The sequence below is a fragment of the Capra hircus genome, chromosome 3 (assembly GCF_001704415.2).
Source record: "Capra hircus breed San Clemente chromosome 3, ASM170441v1, whole genome shotgun sequence".
Classification (NCBI taxonomy): domain Eukaryota; kingdom Metazoa; phylum Chordata; class Mammalia; order Artiodactyla; family Bovidae; genus Capra; species Capra hircus.
The window spans coordinates 20,582,068-20,607,417 of NC_030810.1; the positions used below are offsets into that span (position 1 = coordinate 20,582,068).

General features: G+C 39.4%; 1 protein-coding gene across 4 annotated transcripts in view; it reads left to right on the plus strand.

Annotated features, from left to right (window-relative positions):
• MAST2 (microtubule associated serine/threonine kinase 2) overlaps nucleotides 1-25,350 on the plus strand; it is a 198,977-nt gene that overhangs the window by 89,182 nt on the left and 84,445 nt on the right. Inside the window, exons 1-2 of one of the 4 annotated variants that reach the window (XM_018043690.1) lie at nucleotides 16,022-16,302; nucleotides 18,979-19,173. The exons of the other annotated variants lie outside the window; for them this stretch is intronic. Of the exons in view, the coding sequence (XP_017899179.1) occupies nucleotides 16,253-16,302; nucleotides 18,979-19,173 (245 nt within the window). The 5' untranslated portion in view covers nucleotides 16,022-16,252. Of the gene's footprint in view, nucleotides 1-16,021; nucleotides 16,303-18,978; nucleotides 19,174-25,350 lie in introns of those variants that run through there. 4 annotated transcript variants of the gene reach the window in all.

A 25,350-nucleotide genomic window follows, 5' to 3' on the forward strand; every position in this document is an offset into this window, starting at 1 on the left:
GTATCAGACTTTATTTTTTGGGGCTCCAAAATCACTGCAGATGGTGACTGCAGCCATGAAATTAAAAGACATTTACTGCTTGGAAGAAAAGTTATGACCAAGATAGCATATTGAAAAGCAGAGACATTACTTTGCCAACAAAGGTCCGTCTAGTCAAGGCTATGGTTTTTCCAGTGGTCATGTATGGATGTGAGAGTTGGACTGTGAAGAAAGCTGAGTGCTGAAGAATTGATGCTTTTGAAGTGTGGTGTTGGAGGAGACTCTTGAGAGTCCCTTGGACTGCAAGGAGATCCAACCAGTCCATTCTGAAGGCGATCAGTCATGGATGTTCTTTGGAAGGAATGATGCTAAAGCTAAAACTCCAGTACTTTGGCCACCTCATGTGAAGAGTTGACTCATTGGAAAAGACTCTGATGCTGGGAGGGATTGGGGGCAGTGGAAAAGGGGACAGCAGAGGATGAGGTGGCTGGATGGCATCACAGTCTCGATGGACGTGAGTCTGAGTGAACTCCGGGAGTTGGTGATGGACAGGGAGGCCTGGCGTGCTGCGATTCATGGCGTCGCAAAGAGTCGGACACGACTGAGTGACTGAACTGAACTGAACTGAGCTGAACTGGAAAGGTAATGGAGTTGAGTATTTTTCTCTCTTTTCAAAGTATAAATAGGAGATATATCTTGTTTGAAATTATCCATACATTGAAATTATCCAGTAATTAAGGAGATGTTCATGCAGGAGTGGAGAGAACAACTGCTGGAATATTCTTAATTAAGCAATAATGGAGGCCATCTAAGTACATGTGGAAGTATTAGCCTTAGACAGGGTGTTGACAGTTTGTCCCCAGCGGCCTCAAATACCTCATTTTATTTGTAAAAGATTATGCATATAAAATGTATGGCATAGAACCTTCAATTTAGCACTCAACTGTTTGTTATTGTTGAAGTGTTTACTGCAGTGCCTGTTTAATTAGTATACTTTGAAAAAGTGGTAGCTGTTTATTACTGTTTTTATTATTAGCAGGCTATAATTACCTGTTAAAAACAGCAAATTCTTCAGAAAAACTAATTAGTAAGATCCTAAACCAAGTTCAATGAGCAATAGGGTGCCTTAGCAAAGTCACAGGCGATTCATGGTTGGTTTTGATCACAATAGGAAGAAAGCAGCTAAATCCCAAGATGGGGAATGAGAACATCCAGGCCTGCAATGATACAGGCTTTCTTCGGACAAGTTGGTTATGAAAGTTCTTTTGGCCTGGCTTATATCATTTATTTTAGATGTGGCTTCCTGAAGTAAAATTGTTTTCATTTTTAGAAAACTATTTCACATTTAAACCCATTGGGGTATTATGTTTTTTTTTTATTATTGCATTGAAAAAATCTAGTCTAGAGTATCAGACCTAGAGGAGCTGATAGCTTTGTTGATAGTGTACATATCTGTGGGAAAATGATTGAAAGAAAATGAAGTTCTAAAGCTATTTATATTTATTTACCCAAGCCGTAGGAATATTGTGTTTTGCTTTTTTCTCAGTGGAAACAGCTCTGAATGACTTCCCTTGCCTGGGTCTGTGGCAGAACCCCCTCTTAGCAGTTCCTATCAAATAGGATTTTTTTTTTTTTTTTGGTTTGTGAATCAGCACCAATATCTAGGCCCTATTCTTAGGAGCTCAGTGTCAGTAGTTACCCAGAAAGTTAAGCTTTTCTTATACATATTACAACTCAAGGTAATTGTCCTTATATTTCTTAAAATGTTTTTATTTCTTTGAGGCTGTGAGCAGTCAGTAGAGATAAGAACAAACTTATCACTTAGGAGTGAAAAGGTAGCTACAGCACCTGTCATAGTGTGTGTGTTGCTCTTGCTAGCCTTTATTAAACTTGAGTCCTTGAGGATAGTTACCTTTGCAGTGTTGACTTACTCATTTGATCAGTGGACTAGGACATCAGATATTGGATGAAAGTGGGAGAGTCAATTCTTAGGTAGGTTGATAAGAAGTCTGTGGTCCCCGAGGAGGAGAAAGGTCTGGGGTTCTTGAGGAAGAGATAGGGTTCTGAAGTTCTCAAGGAGGAGAAAAGGACAAATGTTTTTTCTTTAAGCTCAGAGCTGATGATTGCGCAACAAAACAACTCATCTTACTCAAGGATATGTTTTCCCTTAAAGTCTGTTCAATTCAGTTCAATTCAGTCGCTCAGTCGTGTCCGACTCTTTGGGACCCCATGGACTGCTAAACACCAGGCTTCCCTGTCCATCACCAACTCCCAGAGCTTGCTCAAACTCATGTGCATCAAGTTGGTGATGCCATCCAACCATCTCATCCTCTGTCATCCCCTTCTCCTCCTGCCTTCTATCTTTCCTAGCATCAGGGTCTTTTCCAGTGAGTCAGTTCTTCTCATCAGGTGGCCAAAGTATTGGAGTTTAAGCTTCAGCATCAGTCCTTCCAATGAATATTCAGGACTGATTTCCTTTAGGATGGACTGGTTGGATCTCCTTGCAATCCAAGGGACTCTCAAGAGTCTTCTCCAACACCACAGTTCAAAAGGATCAGTTCTTCAGCTCTCAGCTTTCTTGATAGTCCACCTCTCACATCCATACATGACTACTAGAAAAACCATAGCCTTGACTAGATGGACCTTTGTTGGCAAAGTAATGTCTTCTAGGTTTGTCATAGCTTTTCTTAATTTCATGGCTACAGTCACCATCTGCAGTGATTTTGGAGCCCCCAAATATAAAGTCTCTCACTGTTTCCACTGTTTCCCCATCTATTTTCCATGAAGTGAAGGAACCAGATGCCATGATCTTAGTTTTCTGAATGATGAGCTTTAAGCCAGTTTTTCACTCTCCTCTTTGACTCTCATCAAGAGGCTCTTTAGTTCTTCGCTTTCTGCCATAAGGGTGGTGTCATCTGCATATCTGAAGTTGTTGATATTTCTTTCAGCAATCTTGATTCCTGCTTGTGCTTCATCCAGCCCAGCGTTCCTCATCATGTACTCTGCATACAAGTTAAATAAGCAGGGTAACAATATTCCCAATTTGGAACCAGTGTGTTGTTCCATGTCTGGTTCTAACTGTTACTTCTTGACCTGCATGCAGGTTTCTCAGGAGACAGGTAAGGTGGTCTGGTATTCCTATCTCTTTAAGAATTTCCCACAGTTTGTTGTGCTCTATACAGTCAAAGGCTTTGGCATAATCAATAAAGCAGAAGTAGATGTTTTTCTGGAATTCTCTTGCTTTTTCTATGATCTGAAAGATTTTGGCAATTTGATCTCTGGTTCCTCTGCCTTTTCTAAATCCAGCTTGAACATCTGGAAGTTCAACGTTCATGTACTATTGAAGTCTTGCTTGGAGAATTTTGAGCGTTACTTTGCTAGCGTGTGAGATGAGTGCAATTGTGTGGTGATTTGAACATTCTTTGGCATTGCTTTTCTTTGGGACTGGAATGAAAACTGACCTTTTCCAGTCCTGTGGCCACTGCTGTGTTTTCCAAATTTGCTGGCATATTGAGTGCAGCACTTTCATAGCATCATCTTTTAGGATTTGAAATAACTCACCTGGAACTCCATCACCTCCGCTAGCTTTGTTCATAGTGACGCTTCCTAAGGCCCACTTCACTTTGCATTTCAGGATATCTAGCTCTAGGAGAGTGATCACACCATCGTGGTTATCTGGATCATGGAGATCTCTTTTGGTTAGTTCTTCTGTGTATTCTTGCAACTTCTTAATATCTTCTGCTTCTGTTAGGTCCATACCATTTCTGTCCTTTATTGTGCCTACCTTTGTATGAAATGTTCCTTTGCTATCTCTAATTTTCTTGAAGAGATCTCTAGTCTTTCCCATTCTGTTCTTTTTCTCTATTTCTTTGTATTGACACTGAGGAAGATTTGTTTTTAATCCTTGTTGTTCTTTGTAACTTTTGAAAGTGACAAATAGATTCAAGAGATTAGATCTGACAGACCGAGTGCCTGAAGAACTATGGAAAGAGGTTTGAGACATTGTCCAGGAAGCAGTGATCAAGAAAAGTGACCATCAAGTAGGGACCATCCCCAAGAAAAAGAAATGCAAAAAGGCAAAATGGTTGTCTGAGAAGGCCTTACAAATAGCTGAGAAAAGAAGAGAAGTGAGAGGCAAAGGAGAAAAGGAAGAACCTTGCTATTCTTTGGAACTCTGCATTCAAATGGGTATATCTTTCCTTTTCTATTGTTAGTTCTAATCCTGTTATCTTAAAAATGTGTATTGTGGGAGTGGGTCTGGTAAGACCTTTACAACCTTGAGACATTCTTTTGATTTACTGTAATAACCAATTGAAAAAGTATATAGCTCTCTTGCTAAGACTAGTGAGGGGGGCGCACTCTCTATCCCCCTTCTGATGTCTTTGTCAGAAGCTTTCTTTGTCCCTTTTTATGCTTTAATAAAACTCTGATACACAAAGGCTCTTGAGTGATCAAGCCTGTCCCTGGTCCCGAAGCTAAATCTTCTTCTTCGCAGATCCCGAATCCGAAATCGTTCACCATAAGCTATCAAGAGTAAATGCCAGGTGTCTGCAATGGTAGTCAGTGGGCAGGGAAGACTTCCTGGGGCTCAAGGATTGGATGTATCAAACTTTAGCTCTGTGAAACTGACATGTGAAACAGTATCATGTACTTTCCCACTCTGATGCAACTTGATGGTATTTGTCTAGATGAATGCTTCAGGAGAATGTGCTAAAAAGAGGTACCACCTGCTACACATTGTAAATCCTTTGTGTGTGTCAATAGTACCTGATGTAAGGCTTTAGTTTCTCTGTGGACTTTGCAAGTCAGGAAATTTTGATACCTGTAATAACTTTGAAGGCCAGAGTGATAGCTTTGTGTTATATTTAATAGTCTATTTTTAAAATTTGGGCTTATAGAGAAAATGGTCTTACATAGGTTCTCTACCTCCCAGGGCGGGAAGGTAGGGATTGACAGAGATTGGAAGGAATGGCACAATAGGTACTACTGATTTCCCAGCAGGAGCTATTTTGTTGTTAAAAAATGAACATGGTTTGTCAGTGAGCCATAAGTGTATAGACACAAGACCTGAAAATGGAAAAGTTGTGAGAACCTGTATGTTACTCTTACGTTGAAAGTAGTTATTATTCTGATCATTTGCACATTTATATCTCTTGACCTTGCAACTACTATAATGTATTTGAATATCTCAAAGTCAGCTCAGCATTAGCATTTATAAAACCGAGATCATTGTCTTTCTCAGAAACCTACTCCTCTCTTATTTTCTAGCTTACTAAACGGTACTACTTCCTCAAGATCGAAAACTTCATTATCCTTGTTACCCTTCTCTGCCTCATTCCAGCTCCTTTATATTGTACTGTACCTCTAAATAGCGCCAATTCCTTCTCATTTCTACAAGCGCTTGTGTGCCTATATAGTCCAAGCTGTTGTAATCTATTGGCTCTGCTACTCCTATAGCTTCTAACTAGTCTTTGTCTAGCATTGTTTACCCTCCAGTACACGCACCCCTCATAAAATAGCCAGAAGAAGGTTTTTAAAGTACAGATTTGATTATTTGATGTTTATTTAAATTCATTTAGTGTGTATTTGTATTACTCTTAAGAGTAATAGTCTTAGGATCACATCTGAAACTCTCGACATGGCCCTTGAAACTGTCTGTACAATCTGGTTCCTATTTTTGTCTCTATATTTTGCACAGTGTGTTCTCTGTACCTGGAATGATCTTTTCTTCATCTATACCTCCTACTTAGTCTCAGCTTACATCTCACTTCCTTATGAAAGGCTTTTCTGATCTCATCTATACCTTGCTGTCCCTAGGCCAAGTTGGGTTTTCCATGATGTACTTTGATCAAACCCTCTACTTTTCCTTCATAGTTCTCATAGAAATTGTAGATGAAGAATTATTTGTCTTTCATCTCTCAATGGATTGTCTATTAGTCTGGTTGGGTTGCCATAACAAAATACCATAGGCTGAGGGCTTAAACAACAGAAATTTATTTTCTCATAGTTCTCGAGGCTAGATGTCCAGGAGGATCACAGTGCCGGCCTGGTTGGTTTCTAAAGAGAACTGTCTTCCTGGCTGGCAGATAAAAGGCCATTTTCTTACTGTTCTCACTGTATACTCATATGACCTTTCCTCTATGTGTGTATGTGTATAAGGGTGGGGAGTGTAGAGAAAGGGAAAGATCAAGGATCGAGCTCCTCCTCTTCTTATAAGGTCTCCAGGCCTATTGGATTAGGGCCCCCCCACTCTTATGAACTCATTTAACTGTAATTACCTCCTGAAGATCCTATCTCCAAATACAGTCAGTCATTGGGGAATTAGAGCTTCAAAATAGGAATTTTGGGTGGGGGACACAATTCAGATCGTAGCAGATGGTAAGCTCCATTAGGTCAAGATCACATTTATGTGACCTAGGACAAGAATATAAATGGAGATAGAAATGTAAAAGAGTTTTAAGTAAAGCTATTGTGATGCTGGGAGGGATTGGGGGCAGGAGGAGAAGGGGACGACAGAGGATGAGGTGGCTGGATGGCATCACCAACTCGATGGACATGAGTTTGAGTGAACTCCGGAAGTTGGTGATGGACAGGGAGGCCTGGCGTGCTGCGATTCATGGGGTTGCAAAGAGTCGCACACGACTGAGCGACTGAACTGAATAAACTGTAAAATAAGATATGTTCTATCCTTCTATCTTGAGAAATATAGTTTCATAATAACAAATTACAAAAAAGTGTGAAACTATTGTTTTCTTAAGGTGTTAAATATTTTATTAGTATTTAATTTAATATTATTATTATTAATAATGAGTACCAGGCACATGCAATGGCCACTTCAGAAGAGAAGTGAAAAAAGGACAAATTTGTATGTAGTAAAGAAATATTGAAATAAATTTATAAGTGGTTACAAACCTGGATACTTCTGTGGGGAGAAGGGAAGTCAGTTGAACCTATACTATGCAGAGCTGATTTGCATTTCTATAGAAAGGAACTATTTTGTATTGCTGTCAGTTATCTGTAATTTAGAGAGTTGTAAAATGGCACAAAGGCAATAAAAGGCTAGAATCAAATAATTTAATCTCTAAACAATGCATAGTTTTCAATCTGAAGATTATTACTGCTTTTTTTTCTTTACTTACACCAAGTTTTCTCACTGTCTTTCTCTCACTCTTGATTAAATCAGTCTCATATACTATTCCTGATCATAAAACAAGGTTGTTCTCATTAAATATGGCCTAGTTTTTTACACAGGGATAGCAATAAGGTTAATTTCATGTTTGGCCTTCTTAAATTTGCTTTGCTGGGAATTTTATAAAGAATCTCAGATTGAACTTTTTAAAGCTGCTGTTATTTGTATTTCGAGGCTAGAGAGCCAAACTCAAGAAATTCTTCACCAGATTTCATCTGTAATACCTATGAATTTGGGTGGATTCTTTTTTTCAAGGTCCTTAAAAATGTCTTAAGGGTCTTGGGCCTGCCAGGAAATGACCTGCTGGACCCTGTAAAACCAGGCCCGTTTTCCTGATAGCATTTTTTATGTATTGAGTCCAAAAATTCAACCATAGTCCTTTAAAAGTGGCCTGTTTTACCTGATTAAATAAGTATCATTCTCAAATATGACATTTTAGATAAACTCTTAGTTGCATAACCATTTTTTACAAGTATGTTTTAAGGGAATTCAGTAAGTAAATTTAGTAAGACTTTCTCAAATCTCATTGGAATCAGTGAGAATCAGATACAATTCAGAAATGTTTCCTTTTACAAAAGCAAATTATTAAGAATTTAGATAGATTAAGAAGAAAGAGTAGGCTTCCTTATATACCCAGAAAATATACCTTAAGACAATATTCCAAACAAACTGCGGTCATCCCTCATTAGTTCATTCAGCCTTAGTGTAATTAATTTTCATTTCACTAGATCTTAGATTAGTAGTCTGCTTCTTGAGTTACAGAAATTCTGACTCAGTCCACTGCAGTGGTCTGAAAATTTTCCACAAGTGATGGCATCAGAAACCTGTACCCAAAGAGTCTCTTCTTTGAAGTGTCGATAGTTTGAAATACCTACTACAGTCTTTTTCCAAGGAACTCTGAAACAATTATTTGTTGAAAACACAGACTTTGGCTTGTAGTTGATTGTAAAGCCTTGAACTCTAGCATCACTTAGAAAAAAAAATCTCTTGGTCAATGAGAGCTGTGGTCAGTTTATTATTGACAGTTTTTTATTTTTTAATTTATTTTTTATTTTATTTTATTTATTTATTTTTTAATTTTAAAATCTTTAATTCTTACATGTGTTCCCAAACATGAACCCCCCTCCCACCTCCCTCCCCATAACATCTCTCTGGGTCATCCCCATGTACCAGCCCCAAGCATGCTGTATCCTGCGTTGACAGGTTTTAAAATGTGAATGGTGTGATGAGAGTTTATAACAAGAACAATCCAACTAACAAGGGAATTAAGTTGTTTCTGTAGCATACAAAATAAGAATCATAAAATCAACTCAAAAAAAATTTAGCAAAATGTCTCCGGGGGTAGTTTTTTCAAAGAAGACAGTGGATATTACATCTGATTTATAAAATAATGAATGAACATAGCTTTTACAGAGGAAAAATTATTGATATATAATATGTAATAATCTTTTGACAGAGAACATGCCAGGACTAAGCTACAGATATCAAGTAAAAAGATTTAGTAAGACTATAATAAATGGTAGACAGTTATTGGTATACATTTATAAAATTCCATTGGCCTAGAAGAAGCTAGATTTAGATTTTAAAAGTAAGGCTTTTAGCAAGTAAGCATTTTATGTGATAACTGAAATTAAGACTGCAAAAACTAAACTATTATTTCCTAAAATCTAGCAAAACACTATGAGGACTCATAAACAGGAATACATTATGGGATAAATGCATGCTCAGTCACTCAGTTGTGTCTGACTCTTTGTGACCCCATGGACTGTAACCCACCAAGCTTCTCTGTCCATGGGGTTTTCCAGGCAAGAATACTGAGAGGGTTGCCATTTCCGACTCCAGGTTATAGGATAAAAGGGCATTGACAAATCTCTAGAAACTTCCCATAATTATACAGTTTCTGGAATATTTATATTCATAGCATTTTAGCTGTATAAATTTAAACTAGGGAAGGCTGAGCATCTTTTCTGATTTGACAGGTTTTTCCATGAAACTCATCAATAGTAAAATGCCAAATAAACTAAATAAAAGGTAACACAGTTTTGAATAACCTCAGGTTTTCCATGAGGAACCTCATTTTGTTTGTTTTCTCAAATAATTAAGGACATAATAAGTCAACATAAAGTAAAGGAAGTTATTTTATTATGATATAAAATATTTGCTATCTGGGCACATTACACAGGAGAAAAGAATAAACTTTAATAAGGTAGGTGAAAGCAATAAACAGTAAGCCAGGGAAACTGGCCCATCAAGATTGGGCAAACTTTGCTAAAATTTTAACCAGTTCATAGCTTTTCAGATTCATAATATGGTATTTATAAGCCACAGCAAACAAACATCACTTTCCCAGTTTTGTTCTGCTTCATATTCTGGAACGTATTCACACTTTACTTGAGGACAGTTCTTAGGGGGTTGTCAAATCAGATTTAATTTTATAGTAATACTAAAATGATACTAACATGTAATGTGTTTATCATTGCTATCTTCAAATGAATCAGTACATAACACGTTATTAAAGCGTCTGAGGTAATTAGATTTAGATGAAGTCCCGAGGGTGTCCTTATAAGAAGAGGGTGAGAGCAGAGAGTACTTGCGGCTCTCCACTTCCACTGCCAGCCCCCTCCTTCTTTCCCTTCTCTTGCTCTCTCCCATGAGCTCACGGTGAGAAGGTGACTGCTGGTTATAACTCAGGAAGTGAGCCCTACAAGCAAACAGATCTGCTAGCATCCTTTTGTTTTGTTTGTTTATTTTGGCTGCTCCAGGTCTTAGCTGCTGTGTGGGCTGGCTTCTCATTGCAGTGGCTTCTTGTTGCAGAGCACAGACTTTAGGGTGAGTGGGCTTCCATAGTTGCGGCACACAGGCTTAGTTACTCTGTGGAATGTAGAATCTTCCTGAATCAGGGATCAAACTCATTAGATTCTTCAAATCTGCTAGCATCTTAATCTTGGACTTCACAGCCTCCAGACTATGAGGTCTGTTGTTTAAGCTAAACACACACACACATATAAAACCTTGCAGTTTCCATTTGTAGTACAGTTATTATTGATAGTTACAACTCACACAAGTAAGCTGTTTGGGTGTCCCCAAAAAGTTTTGCTTGATGAATTTTGAGAAATATCTATGAAACTGTGCAACTCAAATTGGGACTTGGTTGTGTGGCCAGGACTCAGATCCAGCCAGAACCTAGACTGGGACTTGAACCCACTGTCTTCTAATTGAGATCACATACTCACATACCAAATATCAAGACTTCAACATACCAAATATCAAGACTTCATGAAGTTCAGGTTATTTATGTCTCATCGTGAAAAGAATTCAGTGAGAGACACGATAGGTAAGAAGTAGATTTACTTAGAGAGTATATGCATTTCATAGACAAAATGTAGTCCATCTCTAAAGGTAAGAGCTGGTGCTAGGTCATGGGGTTGTCTTAGAAAATGAGAGTGGCCATGGGAGAAACAGATTCCACACAGAGTGTGGGCCGTCTCAGAAGGCAAGAGGCCCTGAAACATGGCAGAGTTAGTTTTTACGGGCTGGGTAGTTTCATAGGCTAACGAGTGGGAGGATTATTTCCACCATTTTGAAGAAGGGGCAGAGATTTACAGGAATTGGGCCCTGCCCACTTTTTGGCCTTTTTATTGTTGGCCTTGAAACCGCCATGTTGCTGGCAGGTGTGTCATTTAGCATATGTTAATGTATTATGATGAGCGTATAATAAAGCTCAAGGTCTAGTGGACGCTGAACTTCTGCCATCTTTGACCTAATCAGTTCTAAACATTTTGTCCTGTCTTCAAGGGCTATGTTGTTCTTTTACAATAGGACTGCGAAAAAAGAATGTAAAGTGTGTTTTTATTTTATGTTGATTATGTATTGGATTGATATTGTGAATGTCAGTTCCGTTCAGTTGCTCAGTCATGTCCTACTCTTTGGGACCCCATGGACTGCAGCACGCCAGGCTTCTCTGTTCGTCACCAACTCCTGGAGCTTGCTCAAACTCATTCCATCAAGTCAGATGCCACCCAACCATTTCATCCTCTGTCGTCCCCTTCTCCCACCTTCAATCTTCCGCAGTATCAGGGTCTTTTCCAATGAGTCAGTTCTTCCCATCAGGTGGCCAAAGTATTGGAGCTTCAGCTTCAGCATCAGTCCTTCCAGTGAATATTCAGGATTTATTTCCCTCAGGATTGACTGATCACCTTGCTTCCAAGGACTCTCAAGAGTCTTCTCCAACACCACAGTTCAGAAGCATCAATTTTTTGGCACTTAGCTTTCTTTATGGTCCAACTGTCACATCCATACATGAATACTGGAAATAGCATAGTTTTGATTGACTGTATGGACCTTTGTCAGCAAAGCTTTTCTTCCAAGGAGCAGGCTTTTTTTATTGTGAATAATAAAAGACGCTTGCTATAGTATATTGTGAGTATACTAAGTTAAATATATTGAAAATTGTGTTATTTTGATAATACCAGCTTCATAAACTTTCTTGAGTCATTTTGTTTTCAGATTAAAAAGCATTTTTTTATTTGGCTGCACCAGGTCTTAGTTTGTAGCATGCAGGACCTTTGATTTTTTTTTTGTTGAATGCAGTATTTTTAGTTGTGGCATGAAAACTCTTAGTTGCAGCATGTAGGGTCTAGTTCTCTGACCGGGGATCAAACCCAGGCCCCCTTATTGGGAGCTCAGAGTTTTAGCCACTGGACCACCAGGGAATTCCTTAGGTTTTTTTTTTTTTTCTTAAATTAGAGGGTATTTGTTCTGCTACAGTAGTAAAAATTGGAATTGGTTTAAAAAAAATTCATAAAGCAGTACATGGATTTAGAAATGAACCATGAGCTTCACATGTCAAACTTTGTAATGGAGTCTCATGATAAATTATTCTTGTCACAGAAGATATTACACAATATTTTAATATCACCTTATAAATTGCTATCACTTATGTTGCAGTTTCACCATCCCTTAAAACAATAGCTAGGCAGCCATCGAACATGTTTTAAGATCTCCTTTAATGTTTTCAGTGCTGGGATATAAAGAAAACCAAAAATAGCAGTACATTCAGAATAACTTTGATCTGTAGTGGTCCTAATAAAGTAGTCTATGGAAATTTGTTGGTGAATCTACTTCATAGTCATGCATGGTGAACAAACTCTAAGGTGGCCCCCATAGTCTCCTCCTCCTATTAATATTTTTGCGTAATCCTATTCCCTTTGAGTATGGCAGTACCTGAAACTTGCTTCTAACCAATGAAAGAGTATAAGTGATAAGATGTCATTCATGTGACTATATTATGGTATATAAGACTTTGTCTAAGTTAGTAGACTCACCATAGAAACTGTCTTTCTGGCTTCTTGAAGTAGGCAACCATGTTGGGAAAATGGCACAGAATGATGGTAGCTTCTAGGAGCTGAGGTTGGCTTTCAGTTGATATCCAGTAAGCAGCTCAGGCCTCAGTCTAGTGGCCACAAGGAAATAAATTTGGCTAACTACCTGATTGAACTTAGAAGTGGATTCTTCCTTAGCCAAGCCACTGTATAAGAATGTGGGGTGACACAGCTTATCTAGGTCCTCTGCTTAGGCATTGTGAGACCCTAAGCAGAGAACCTGGATAAGCTGTGCTTGAATTCTAGACTCAAAGAAATTGAAGTAATAAATATGTGTTGTCTTAAGTGGCTATGTTTGTGATAATTTCTTATGCAATAGAAAAAGAATACATTATGCCAACTTTTTCCACCTTCTTGCTTTAATTTCCTTGTATTTTATTGCAATGTTACTTTCATCAAATCTGCTATATGAAAATTCTTTTGACTAAGATATGTATTTAAAATTTTTTAAAATATTTATTTGGCTACATTTTGGCTGCATTGGGTCTTAAATTGCGGTACACAGGATTTTCCTTGCATCATGTGAAATCTTTTCTTGTGGCGCGGGGGCTCAGTAGTTGCAAAGTCCTAAATTAGTTGCTCCACAACATGAGAGATCTTAGTTCCCAAACCAAGGACCAAACCCATGTCCTCAGCATTGCAAGGCAGATTGGATTCCAAGGCAAACCATTCAATATCATGGTAATCCAAATCTATGCCCCGACCAGTAATGCTGAAGAAGCTGAAGTTGAACGGTTCTATGAAGATCTACAAGACCTTCTAGAACTAACACCCCAAAAAGATGTCCTTTTCATTACAGGGGACTGGAATGCAAAAGTAGGAAGTCAAGAAACACCTGGAATAACAGGGAAATTTGGCCTTGGAGTACAGAATGAAGCAGGGTAAAGGCTAATAAAGTTTTGCTGAGAGAACACACTGGTCATAGCAAATACACTCTTCCAGCAACACAAGAGAAGAGTCTATACTAACTCTTACTTGTTACAGTAAGACTTGAAATTTTAAGACCAATCTAAGGGATTGGGTATTAATATCTCATTGTGATTTTAACTTGCATTTCTTAGATGAAAAATGATGTTCAGTTCAGTTCAGTTCAGTCGCTCAGTCGTGTCCGACTCTTTGCGACCCCATGAATCGCAGCACGCCAGGCCTCTGTGTCCATCACCAACTCCCGGAGTTAACTCAGATTCACATCCATCGAGGCAGTGATGCCATCCAGCCATCTCATCCTCTGTCGTCCCCTTCTCCTCCTGCCCCTAATCCCTCCCAGCATCAAAGTCTTTTCCAATGAGTCAACTCTTTGCATGAGGTGGCCAAAGTACTGGAGTTTCAGCTTTAGCATCATTCCTTCCAAAGAAATCCCAGGGCTGATCTCCTTCAGAATGGACTGGTTGGATCTCCTTGCAGTCCAAGGGACTCTCAAGAGTCTTCTCCAACACCACCGTTCAAAAGCATCAATTCTTCGGCACTCAGCCTTCTTCACAGTCCAACTCTCACATCCATACATGACCACAGGAAAAACCATAGCCTTGACTAGACAGACCTTTGTTGGCAAAGTAATGTCTCTGCTTTTCAATATGCTATCTAGGTTGTTCATAACTTTTCTTCCAAGGAGTAAGCGTCTTTTAATTTCATGGCTGCAGTCACCATCTGCAGTGACTTTGTAATAACATAAAGCAACCAACAATTGTAAGTAATTACTAGATTCTACTCTAAGCACTCTACATAAAATCACCAAGTAGTCCTCATCACAGCTCTATGATATGCATGCTATTATTCCATTATTATTATTGTTGTTATTATTATTAAGTAGCCTGGGGTTGGGTATTAGAGAATGGAGAATATTGAGTAGGAACTTAGAACCTCACCTTAACTGTATGGCCTCAGCTTGGGGTGGAGATAGACAGAGGCTAGTTTGCTAGATGTGGGAGTGTGGGGTTCTGTGACTGACCCTGATATCATCACAAGACTTTCCCAAGTGGGACTCAATACTTGTTGAGAGGTGGTAGATTTCTGAGAGAGTTTCCATTTTTGTTATAGAGAACAGGGGATTCTGGGAAGGAACTGTGAGAGACAAATGATTGGGCTGGTACATGGAGAGGGACAGTGAGTGTCTGTAGCTGCCAGGTGGGGTAAGTTTGGTTGGGTAATTAGAGCAGTGGCTTTCAAATTTTTTATAGACTATGACCCTCAATAATAGATTTTACACTGTAACCCATGACACGTGTTTGCACTTATAAATAATACATATTTCAGTAACAGGTGTTACAAACACAAATTTCACTAAATAATTCTTCCCCTCACTTTGTGTGAAGCACTCTGATATTTTCTTTTCTGAAAATTCTGTTTCCCTTTTAAGAAAATATTGGTCCCGACTTTCTAAATTGATCTCATGACTCACTAAAGAGTTGTGACCTGCAGTTGAAAAAGCGCTGGTTGGAGTGTGAATTAATCTTTTGGATGTTATCCTAGAAGAACAGCTTGACATACTTTGTCATCCATATGAATGAGAGGATCTCATCCGAGTTGGCAGGTGCTCTGAAGCAGGGGACCAAGATTTTGCTTAATTTTCACTCCTTAGCTGTCAGTGTTTAGCTCAATAATTTATTTGCTTTTGTCAGATGGTTTCCTATGTGTTTGCACTTATCTTCCCCTTCAGATTGAGAGCTTGCCCTCTTGGGGGGGCAAGACCTATGATAATAGCTAATAATTCTATAGCACTTCCTCTGTGCTAAGCACTTTTCTGTTTTACGTATAATAATCTTCCCTACAGCCCACCTATTAAGCACCTTACCTATTTTCATTCTATAGGTGGGGAAATGTTCAGTGACTTACCCTTCTTTATAGTTCTTCTGCAGCTTACCTCATATAGTATCTGCCATAGAAATTATTTCATTAATAATTTATGGATGAAATTAAACGAAGTAGTTTCTAGGCTTACTTCTCTTAATTTGACTTATGGCTATTCTTACCAGACGGTTATTTAAGTGACTGGAGAGTAATACCAGTTGAATTTCAAATGATGCTGGATTTTGTCTGAAGACGTACAGAGTTTACGTAAATTGGTTTCTGAGCCCTAACATTACAAATCTGTCGTCCTCCATGAGGTCTGGGCTTGAGAATGAATAACGTTGCAGAAATGCCCACATATTCTTAGCTCATTATTTACTGATTTGGGATCCTTAATGTGCTTTGTTCCAGTCAGCTAGCCACTGCAGCAGCTGTTCCAGCCTAACCCACGCCTCCTGAGTTAATAGTATTTCTGTCACAGTGTGAGTTTTCAAGTTGGTATGTGCAGTCTCTGCCAGAGTCCTCACTGTTGCCAGGCTTCAGGGCTGGAGGTTGTGACTGATGTGTGGGGGAGGGGATTTGACGCTTGTCACTGAGGAGGAACGAGGTGCTCCCTGGGACTCTGATTTGTTCTGGGCTGAGTGTGAATGATGTCAGGCAGACGGAGGACAGCTGATTCATTCGGGGTCTGGGACTCCTCACTCTGCCTCACTGCTGCCTTTTGTGCTCTTAGGATTTTTTAAGGGGGGGTGTTGCTGAAAATCATAATTTTGAAGAAAAGCACTTTAATTTTTTCTCTTAAATTTGGAAAGCCTTTGTAAGTTTCCTTTGGCTTATGCCTGCATACCTCTTGTGTGAGAGAACTTCCTGCCAAGATTCCAAGTGGGAGAGGGCAAAAGCTTGAGTAGCCAGGAAAATGATGAAACGGAGGAGAGAGAGACTGGGAGCACCGTGCCTGCGGATCCAGTAAGGAGGCTGGGGTCTCTGAGTGGAAACTGGCAGGTGTCAGGAAAAGAGCTAATGCCAACTAACACACCTTCATTTGCTTGGATAAAGACTCTGCTTTGGAGATGCCTGTCAGGAAGAGGGCTGGGCTGGCTTCGTGAATTCAAGGTCAAAACAGTGGTCCCTGGCAGAGGTATATGGGGTTTCTAATTCTGAAAACTGAGTTAGATGTCTTTTAGAGATTCTTAGGTACTTGGGAACCCGGGCTAACAATGAAGACTTTTTTCCCTGCCTTGCAAGCAAAAGTGTATTTAAAGTAAGTGTCAAAGCCCCAGTGGATGTGAGAAACAAATGGAAAGGAAAATATCTCCTCTTTTGACTAGAGAGGGTATTGTATTTCTGCCCTTGGCCTGTCAGCTCAGGACCTCAGATCTGCCCTTGCAGATCCAGGCATGAGTCTTTTAGTATGGGAATTTTATTTCCATGTTGACCAATATAGGAATAATACTTAGGTAAGGATTTTGAAGCTGGGGAATGGAAGAAGACTTCCACTCCAGGGTAGCTTTCCCAAGAGATGCTCAGGCTTATTTAACGAAGAAGTATTGAGTGAATTGATCAGCAAATTAGGGAACCAGGGAAAGGAGTGCCCTAGAGTTCATTCCCTTTCAGTGATCTGTCTCGAACAGCCTTTGCTGTAACAGAGCAGAGGGGATGCACTTCAGATTTCCTTCCCCTGAAGGGCAGTGGTTATGTGAAGACAGCACAGCCTACTCAAGTAGGCAGACTTTGTCAGTGGGCTTCCTTTGGGTTGTTGCCCTTCCGTGTTAGCGGATGCTCATTGATTGAACTGATGATTCTACCAGACCTTGGGAAATCAGACTTGTTTGAAGTATAAAATTGGAAAGATTGACACACTTTTTAAAAAAAATGGTTTATTTCCATATTAAACCTACAAAGTAAATGACCACAATCGAGAAACTTCATCAATTAAGAAAACATAGGGATTAAAAATCATGGTCTCCAAACAATAGTATACTGGTAATGTTAATCATTGTATCTGTTTTAGTGACTTTGAATTTGGATTAGGAAAACGCTCCTTGAGGATCTAGGAAGTAGTTTATCAATCTCTTCCCTTTTTCAAACATTCCTTTTTCGACTGCAGCCCCAGAGTATAACCAGTTTGCAGAGTGGTAATTAAGAGCAAAGAGAATGAAATTTGGTTTTCATAGATTTTTTATAATTTTGAATTATATATTCATCAGATGGCTAAGCCTCATCTTATGTGATAAGATTTAATCCAAAATTTTCTATAAGCAATGTTATTCAGGTTAACAAGAAAAGTGTATGTTCTGATTAACTCTAGCATATATGTACTGTTGACCTTGTTGTGTGTTTTGATTAGCTCTAGCTTATATGTACTGTTGACCCTTAAAACCACAGGTCCACTTACACCACAGATTTTTTTCAATAAATATGTGCTACAGTGCTATACAATGTACAGTTACTTGAACCTGCAGATGCAGAACCTCAGATATGGAGTGCTGACTATGAAGTTGGAGTGACAGCTGTGAAGTTATAGACAGATTTTCAACAACTGGCATTGTTCAAGTGTCAACTGTACTAGGGAACTAATTTTTTAAATTTAGTTGTCATTTAGAGTTCTTTAGAAAAGTGGAAATTCTTTTTTAAAGTGAAAAATTAATATTTTTGCTTATAATTTAAAAATATATTGAAAAATTTTACCATCCTATTATATCTTCATATTTTGTATTCATCTGAGAAATATGCTGAAGCCAGCTAGAGGGATAATATATAGGAAGGTGGAGATTTCTTTTGAATATATGTAATTAAATACAAGTAGAATGTCATCAAATCCAAACAGGTAGCAGTGACAATACAGGAAACTAACATCATTTTAAAACAGGTGCTTATGTGATACTTAAGTTTTTTTCCTATCTTGGAAATAAGATATTGTAGTTAAATATTGTATTTGTATAGAAAGCTATACCACTACTACACAAATGCTGTGTGTCTGTCAATTATTTTTCATCATCTGTGACATGTCTATTATATATGATTAAAAAATAGAAATTCATATTTACCATCTGTCTGTTCAGTCTAATGATCTCACTGTCTTCTTTAGTATTTAACACATTAAGATGGTTAAATTGTTTTTTTTGGGGGAAAAAAATAACCTGCAAAATGAAAATTTAAATAGAAGTAAAATTTATTATATATAGTGAAATAACATTATTTGGTGTACTCAGACAAAAGTTAGTTAAACAACTTGGTATTATTTTAGATGTAATCTAACAACTTAAACTATTAAGAATGCTTTATTTTTATTGGCATGTATATTTCTCTAGGAAATTTTAGTCATTGAGCACAACATATTGTCTGTTGCTTGTTAATTGATGAATTGTAGTAAATTTACAACATTTTCACAGAAGCCAACCTAAATACTTTGAATATCCAAAGCTTAACTTTTTGTTTTTAATTCTGAGGATTAAGTTTTAGTCTCCATGGTCATTCTGTGCCAACACTGGTACTGGGCATGATATTAATATCTGAGAATGGTTTTTGACCACTTACTTTTCTTGAGCCTCTTGCATAAACTAACCCACTTTGATTGAATGTTTCTTTTTGGCTGAGAAATTACCACTGACTCTGTTTTTCTCTGCTGTGGTACATTGTCAGAATCTCTGCTCTTTGCCGAGGATCTGAAGTGAACCGGCACATACTTTCTCCCACGTCGGCTCCAGCCTGGTCCCTCTCTAAAGTCCCCTTTAGTGCTGATTGTGCTCTGGCTACTTCTCCTCTTGCCTTTTTCCTGAACACACACGCCCACAGCAGTCCTGGCAGTCCCTGTTCCAGCCGCCCACTGCAGTGGAGGTAAGGAAACCTACTGTGATGAACGTGGGCCTTAGCAATTGCTTCTGGCCTGATAAGTAAAACCTAGACCTTTGTCCTTAATAATGGGGAGAAACTGCACTAAAGTGATGGCTCGTGTGAGAGGAATTTCACAGATCTCTGTTACATGCAAACTTAGGGGAAAAGTAGTGTGGCATATCAGTAGTTAGATAATTGTGTGTCCATCTCAACCAGTGGACAGCCCTGCGACCACCCCATAGGAGAAACACAGCATGACAGAATGCTAGAGCTCTCTGAGGGTTAAATAGTCCAAACCCACATTTTACACAGAAGGAAAATGAGTCCATACTGCATGCTGGGCACTGTTTTTCTCATGAAGGACTGTGATCACAAAGGAGTAAAGTCCCTGCTCTCAGTGAGCTTAGATTCTAGTGGAGGGAGGCAAACAAATTAGTGAGTAAATATATAACAGATGGACATAAATGATACTGAAAAAATACAGTAGGATAAGGGGGATGGGGAATGTGGGATCCAGGGGTTGACATTTCATGTAAGATGGCCAGGGAGGTCCTCAGCAATAAGTTGACATTTGAGGAAAGACCTGAAGTAAGTCTCAGAGCCAGAACAGTGATATCTGAAGGAAGAGCATTTCAGACAGAGGCAGCAGAAAGTGCCTAAGACCTCATCTAAGAGCTTGCTCTGTGTGTTCTTTGTATAGCAGAGTCCAGTGAAGCTCGTGTGGAATGAGTTAGGTGGTGAGTGGGAAGAAAGGCGGTGTGAGATGTAGTGGGGAGCCAGATAAAGTAGAGCTTTAAAACCATGATAAGGATGCTTATTCTTTTACTGAAGGAGTTGAGAAGCTATTGAATAGATTAAAGCAGAAGAATGCCATGATCCACCTCAGATGAAAAGGATCACTATCACTGTAGTTAGGAGGCTCCTGGTATATTCTAGGTCAGAGACAGTGGTTTGAACCCACGATGGTGCAGGTGGTAAGAAGTGTGGATTAGATGCAGAATCTGAGAAAATGGTGAGTTAAGGATAACTGAAGATTTGGCGCTGAACAGCTAGAAAAGTTTGGGAGAAGGCGATGGCACCCCACTCCAGTAGTCTTGCCTGGAAAATCCCATGGGCGGTGGAGCCTGGTAGGCTGCAGTCTATGGGGTCGTGAAGAGTCGGATACGACTGAGCGACTTCCCTTTCACTTTTCACTTTCATGCATTGGAGAAGGAAATGGCAACCCACTCCAGTGTTCTTGCCTGGAGAATCCCAGGGACGGGGGAGCCTGGTGGGCTTCCGTCTATGGGATCACACAGAGTCAGACATGACTGAAGTGACTTAGCAGCAGCAGCAGCAGCAGCAGCTAGAAAAGTTTAGTTATCATGAACTGAGACTGGAGAAGTGCAAGAGATTGCTAATTAGACATTCAGTTAGAGATATGTGAGGTCTGGGCTAAAGAGATGTAATTAGAAATTATTATTTTATAAATGAATCATTTGGTTTGTGAGATTATCCAGTGAATATAGAAGGAGGAAATGTTAATGGATTGAGCCCTGGACTAGGGCAATCTGACTTTAAGAGATTGGGGAAACAAGGAACTATCAGAGGAGAGACTAAAAAGGAACAGTTCTTCAGGAAGGACTAAGAAACCAATTGAAAAAATTTTTCAAGTAAGAGGAAGGTATGATTGATCAATAAGTATTTGATAAGCTTTCTGTTAGGGAAAAAAAATGTGGCAAAAGACAAATTTAAATAGAAGCAAAACTTATTATACAGGCTTAAGTGACATTATTTGATATATGAACTCAAACTCCAGAGACAATTGAGGGAAAGTTTAGACTGACATAGGACAGCATTAGAAGCTGATTCCTCCCTGAAATCACCTTATTCTGGAGTACTAGACCCTGGTGCATGAGACTGAGAAAAATTGTAGGTTGGGTAGCACCCGCAAGCTAAGGTGTACCCCATCTTGGCGCATGGCTTAAAGTACTAGGCCCCCTCACCCCCTGTTTTCTCAGCTGTGCCATGTGGCTTACAGAATCTTGGTTCCCCAACCTTAAAGTACTGGCCCGTGACACCTGTGTTCTTAGGACACAATCTAAGGCAATATCTTATAGCTTTAGGATTGACAACTTGTTAAATTCCCCCCCAACACCATCCCACCAGACTTGTCCACATGTCTGGTCGCTGTATTAGTGTTTTATTCCATTCTTTTTTAGTATCTCTCATATGCATCATACCAGTTCACTGATACAGCAAGATAACTTTACCTTGTTGTTTGCTGGCTATGTTTGTATTTCTTTAAATGTTCTTGAATTTTATTCTGAGATGCAGTTAAATTATCAGAAAGAAATAGTTTGATCCTTTTGAGGGTTACTTTTAGGCTTTGTAGATGGTCCCAGAGCAGCATTTGGGTCTAATTTTTTCTTTATATGGAGGCAGTACTTTCTAAGTACTGTATTTGATGACCATGCATTGTGATTTTTTCTGCCCTGGCTGGTGGGAGCATTGTCCATTCCTAGCCCTATGTGAGCTCTGGGAAGTACTCGTTTCCTTCCCCACCTCACTGGTCGGGACTGAAGACTCCAGAAACCCCCTGCTGAGCTCTCTCTGTACAGTTCTCTCCTTTCTGCCTTTCAAATCCTATCCACCGTAGCCCCTCCAAATTCTCAGTTTTGCCCCCCTCACCTCAGGGAGATTGCTGAACTCTTGTTAGGTAACCCCTTCTTGTGTTGCTTCCTAGGAATTTTTCCCAGGTGGTGTGCTAGAGCAATCTTAGGACTTACTTTGGGGGCAAATTTAGGGCTTACTTTCTATGTTTCCCTTCTGTGCAGTGTTTAAAACTATTGTTTCATATATTTCATCTTTTTTTTTGATGTTTTTAAGGCATAGGGGTAAATCTGTCTCTATTTCTCCATCATGGCAGGAAGCAGAAATCCAATCTCCTAATAGTCTGAACTCATACTTCTATCATCAGAAATGAAGATTGCCTCATGAGATGATTGATTAACTGATATACATGTTAGATAAACGTAGTAGACGGAGGACAGATTTTTTGTTTTATCTTGCTTGGTCAAGAAAAGTTGAGAAATGAAACAGCAGGTAATATTTGTGGAGCAATACTATATACTAAGCATTTTTCTAATGTTCAGAATACTCTAGTGAGATGGTAATATAAGCCCATTTTATTGATGAAGTGAATAATCCAAGTCAGTTTATTTTATTGATGAAGGCACTGTGGTACAGAGAGATTAAGGAAGTTACTAGTAACCAGTTGTTGTTCAGTTTGGTTGCTCAGCTGTGTCCGACTCTTTGCGACCCCATAGACTGCAGCACGCCAGGCCTCCCCCTCCCTGTCCATCACCACCAATTCCTGGAGTTTGCTCAAACTCATGCCCATTAATTCGTTGATGCCATCCAACCATCTCATCCTCTATTGCCTGCTTCTCTTCCTGCCTGCAATGTTTCCCAGCATCAGGGTCTTTTCTGATGAGTCAGCTCTTCATATCAGGTGGCCAAAGTATTGGAGCTTCAGCTTTAGCATCAGTCCTTCCAGTGAATATTCAGTATTGATTTCCTTTAAGACTGACTGGTTTGATCTCCCTGCAGTCCAAGGGACTCTCAAGAATCTTCTCCAGCACCACAGTTTGAAAGCATCTATTCTTTGGCACTTAGCCTTCTTTGTGGTCCAACTCTCACATCCATAGATGACTGACTACTGGAAACACTGTAGCTTTGACTATACAAACCTTTGTTGGCAAAGTGATGTCTCTGCTCTTTAATATGCTGTCTAGGTTTATCAGAGCTTTTTATTCTGTGGCTGCAGTCACCATCTGCAGTGATTTTTGGAGCCCAAGAAAATAAAATCTGTTACTGCTTCTACTTTTCCCCCATCTATTTGCCATGAAGTAATGGGACTGGATGCCGTGATCTCAATTTTTTGAATGTTGAGTTTTAAGCCAGCTTTTTCACTCTCCTCTTTCACTTTCATCAAGAGGCTTTTTAGCTGCTCTTTGCTTTCTGCCATTAGAGAGGTATCATCTGCATATCTGAGGTTGATATTTCTCCTGACAATCTTGATTCCAGCTTGTGATTCATTGAGCCTGGCATTTTGCATGATGTATTCTGCATATAAGTTACATAAGCAGGGTGACAATATACAACCTTGATGTACTCCTCTCCCAGTTTTGAACCAGTCCGTTGTTCCATATCTAGTTCTGACTGTTGCTTCTTGACCTGTACACAGTTTCTCAAGAGGCAGGTAAGGTGATCTGGTATTCCTATCTCTGTAAGAGTTCTCCACAGAGTCTTGTGATCCACTCAGTTGAAGGTTTTTGCATAGTCAGCAAAGCAGAAGTAGGTGTTTTTCTGGAATTCCCTTGCTTTTTCAATGATCCAACAGATGTTGGCAGTTTGATCCCTGATTCCTCTGCCTTTTCTAAATCCAGCTTGTACATCTGGAAGTTCTCAGTTCACATAGGCAGTGGGAAGTTCTCAGTTCATGTAGGCAGTGGAAACTGGCATTCAGCCCCAAAGGATCTTGCTCTAGTATCTGTAGTCTTAACTCTGCTATAATGTTTCTCATGAAATGTGCTATTGTGTGTTTAGTTAGTAAGTAAACAAATTCTTAGGACTTAATAGTGCCCCAGCTGAGTACCATTCTAACTGTTTAAAAATCTGTAAATCATTCAATCCACACACCAGGTTTGTGCGGTAGGGATTATTGTTATGCTTGTTTTGCAGATGAGAAAACAGAAGTGCAGAGAGATTAAATAAATTACTTGAGATAAAACAGATGGTAAATGGCAAAAGTGGGATTAAAACCCAAGCCGTCTAGCTCCAGAGATAGTGTTCTCAACAACTATACTGTTCTGCTTCCCCATCTAAGATACTTCTTTCATGTAGTGTGTTTTGATCCTAAGTAATTTTGTGAACCCAGGTCTTCTCTTTCCCCAGGGTAACCTAGTCATGACATTATTATACAAATCTGCTCATACTCAAAAAGTTGGTATTTCTAATCCATTTTCACTTCCATGTCATTATCTTTATTTCCTTTTAAAAACCTCTGTCCTTCTTTTAGGCACGTGTCATTCCATTTTATTCTTTTACCCACGTTCATTGTTGTTATCCACTAATTTAGTTTTGTTCTCTGAGTTCACATTCTGAGTCTAGGACAGAATGAGTTTTTAATGAACACAATGATGAACCTAAATTCTACAAAATTGTTACCATTTTTGCACATCAGTACATGTGCCTAATGAACATGCTGTTATTTAGCAATTGAGCAAATATAATAAGCTGAAAGAGAGAAATGATTCTAGTAAACAGTATGAATAAGTGAAGAAAATTCTAGAGCTACGGCAGTGAATTTAACTTCTATTTAAAAATAGATGACCCAGGAGAGATCTAGGATCTACATACTGCCACCATGTAGTGGCCATGTTAGAATGTCTTTTACTTCCACAGAGTATACTATTTTTAGGGCTTCCCTGGTGGCCCAGATGGTAAAGCGTCTGCCTGCAATGCAGGAGACCTGGGTTCGAACCCTGGGTTGGGAAGATCCCCTGGAGAAGGAAATGGCAACCCACTACAGTACTCTTGCCTGGAAAATTCCATGGACTGAGGAGCCTGGTGGGCTACAGTCCATGGGGTTGCAAAGACTCCGACACAACTGAGCAACTTCACTTTCACTTTCACTTTTCATACTATTTTTATGGGCTGAATTGTGTCCCCCTAAAATTAATTTGTTGAAGCTTTAAACCTCCAGTTCTTAGAAGGTGACTGTACTGGGGGATAGGATTTTCATGGAGATAATTAAGGTTAAATAAGATCTTTGGGATGGGCTGCAATATGACTGGTGTACTTATAAGAAGGAAGCGTCCTTGGTGGCTTAAGTGGTAAACAATCCATCTGCCAAGCAGGAGACATGTGTTTGATCCCTGGGTCAGAAAGATCCCCTGGAGAAGGAAATGGCAACCCACTGCAGTATTCTTGCCTGGGAAATTCCAGGGACAGAGGAGCCTGGAGGGCTATAGTCCACAGGGTCTTAAAGGAGTCGGACACGACTTAGTGACTGAACAACAACAATAACTCAGAAGAAGGGGTTTAGACTGGACACAGATACAGAGGGAAAAGACAGCCATTTACCAGCCAAGGAGTGAGGCCTCAGATGAAACAACCCTGCTGATACCTTCTAGC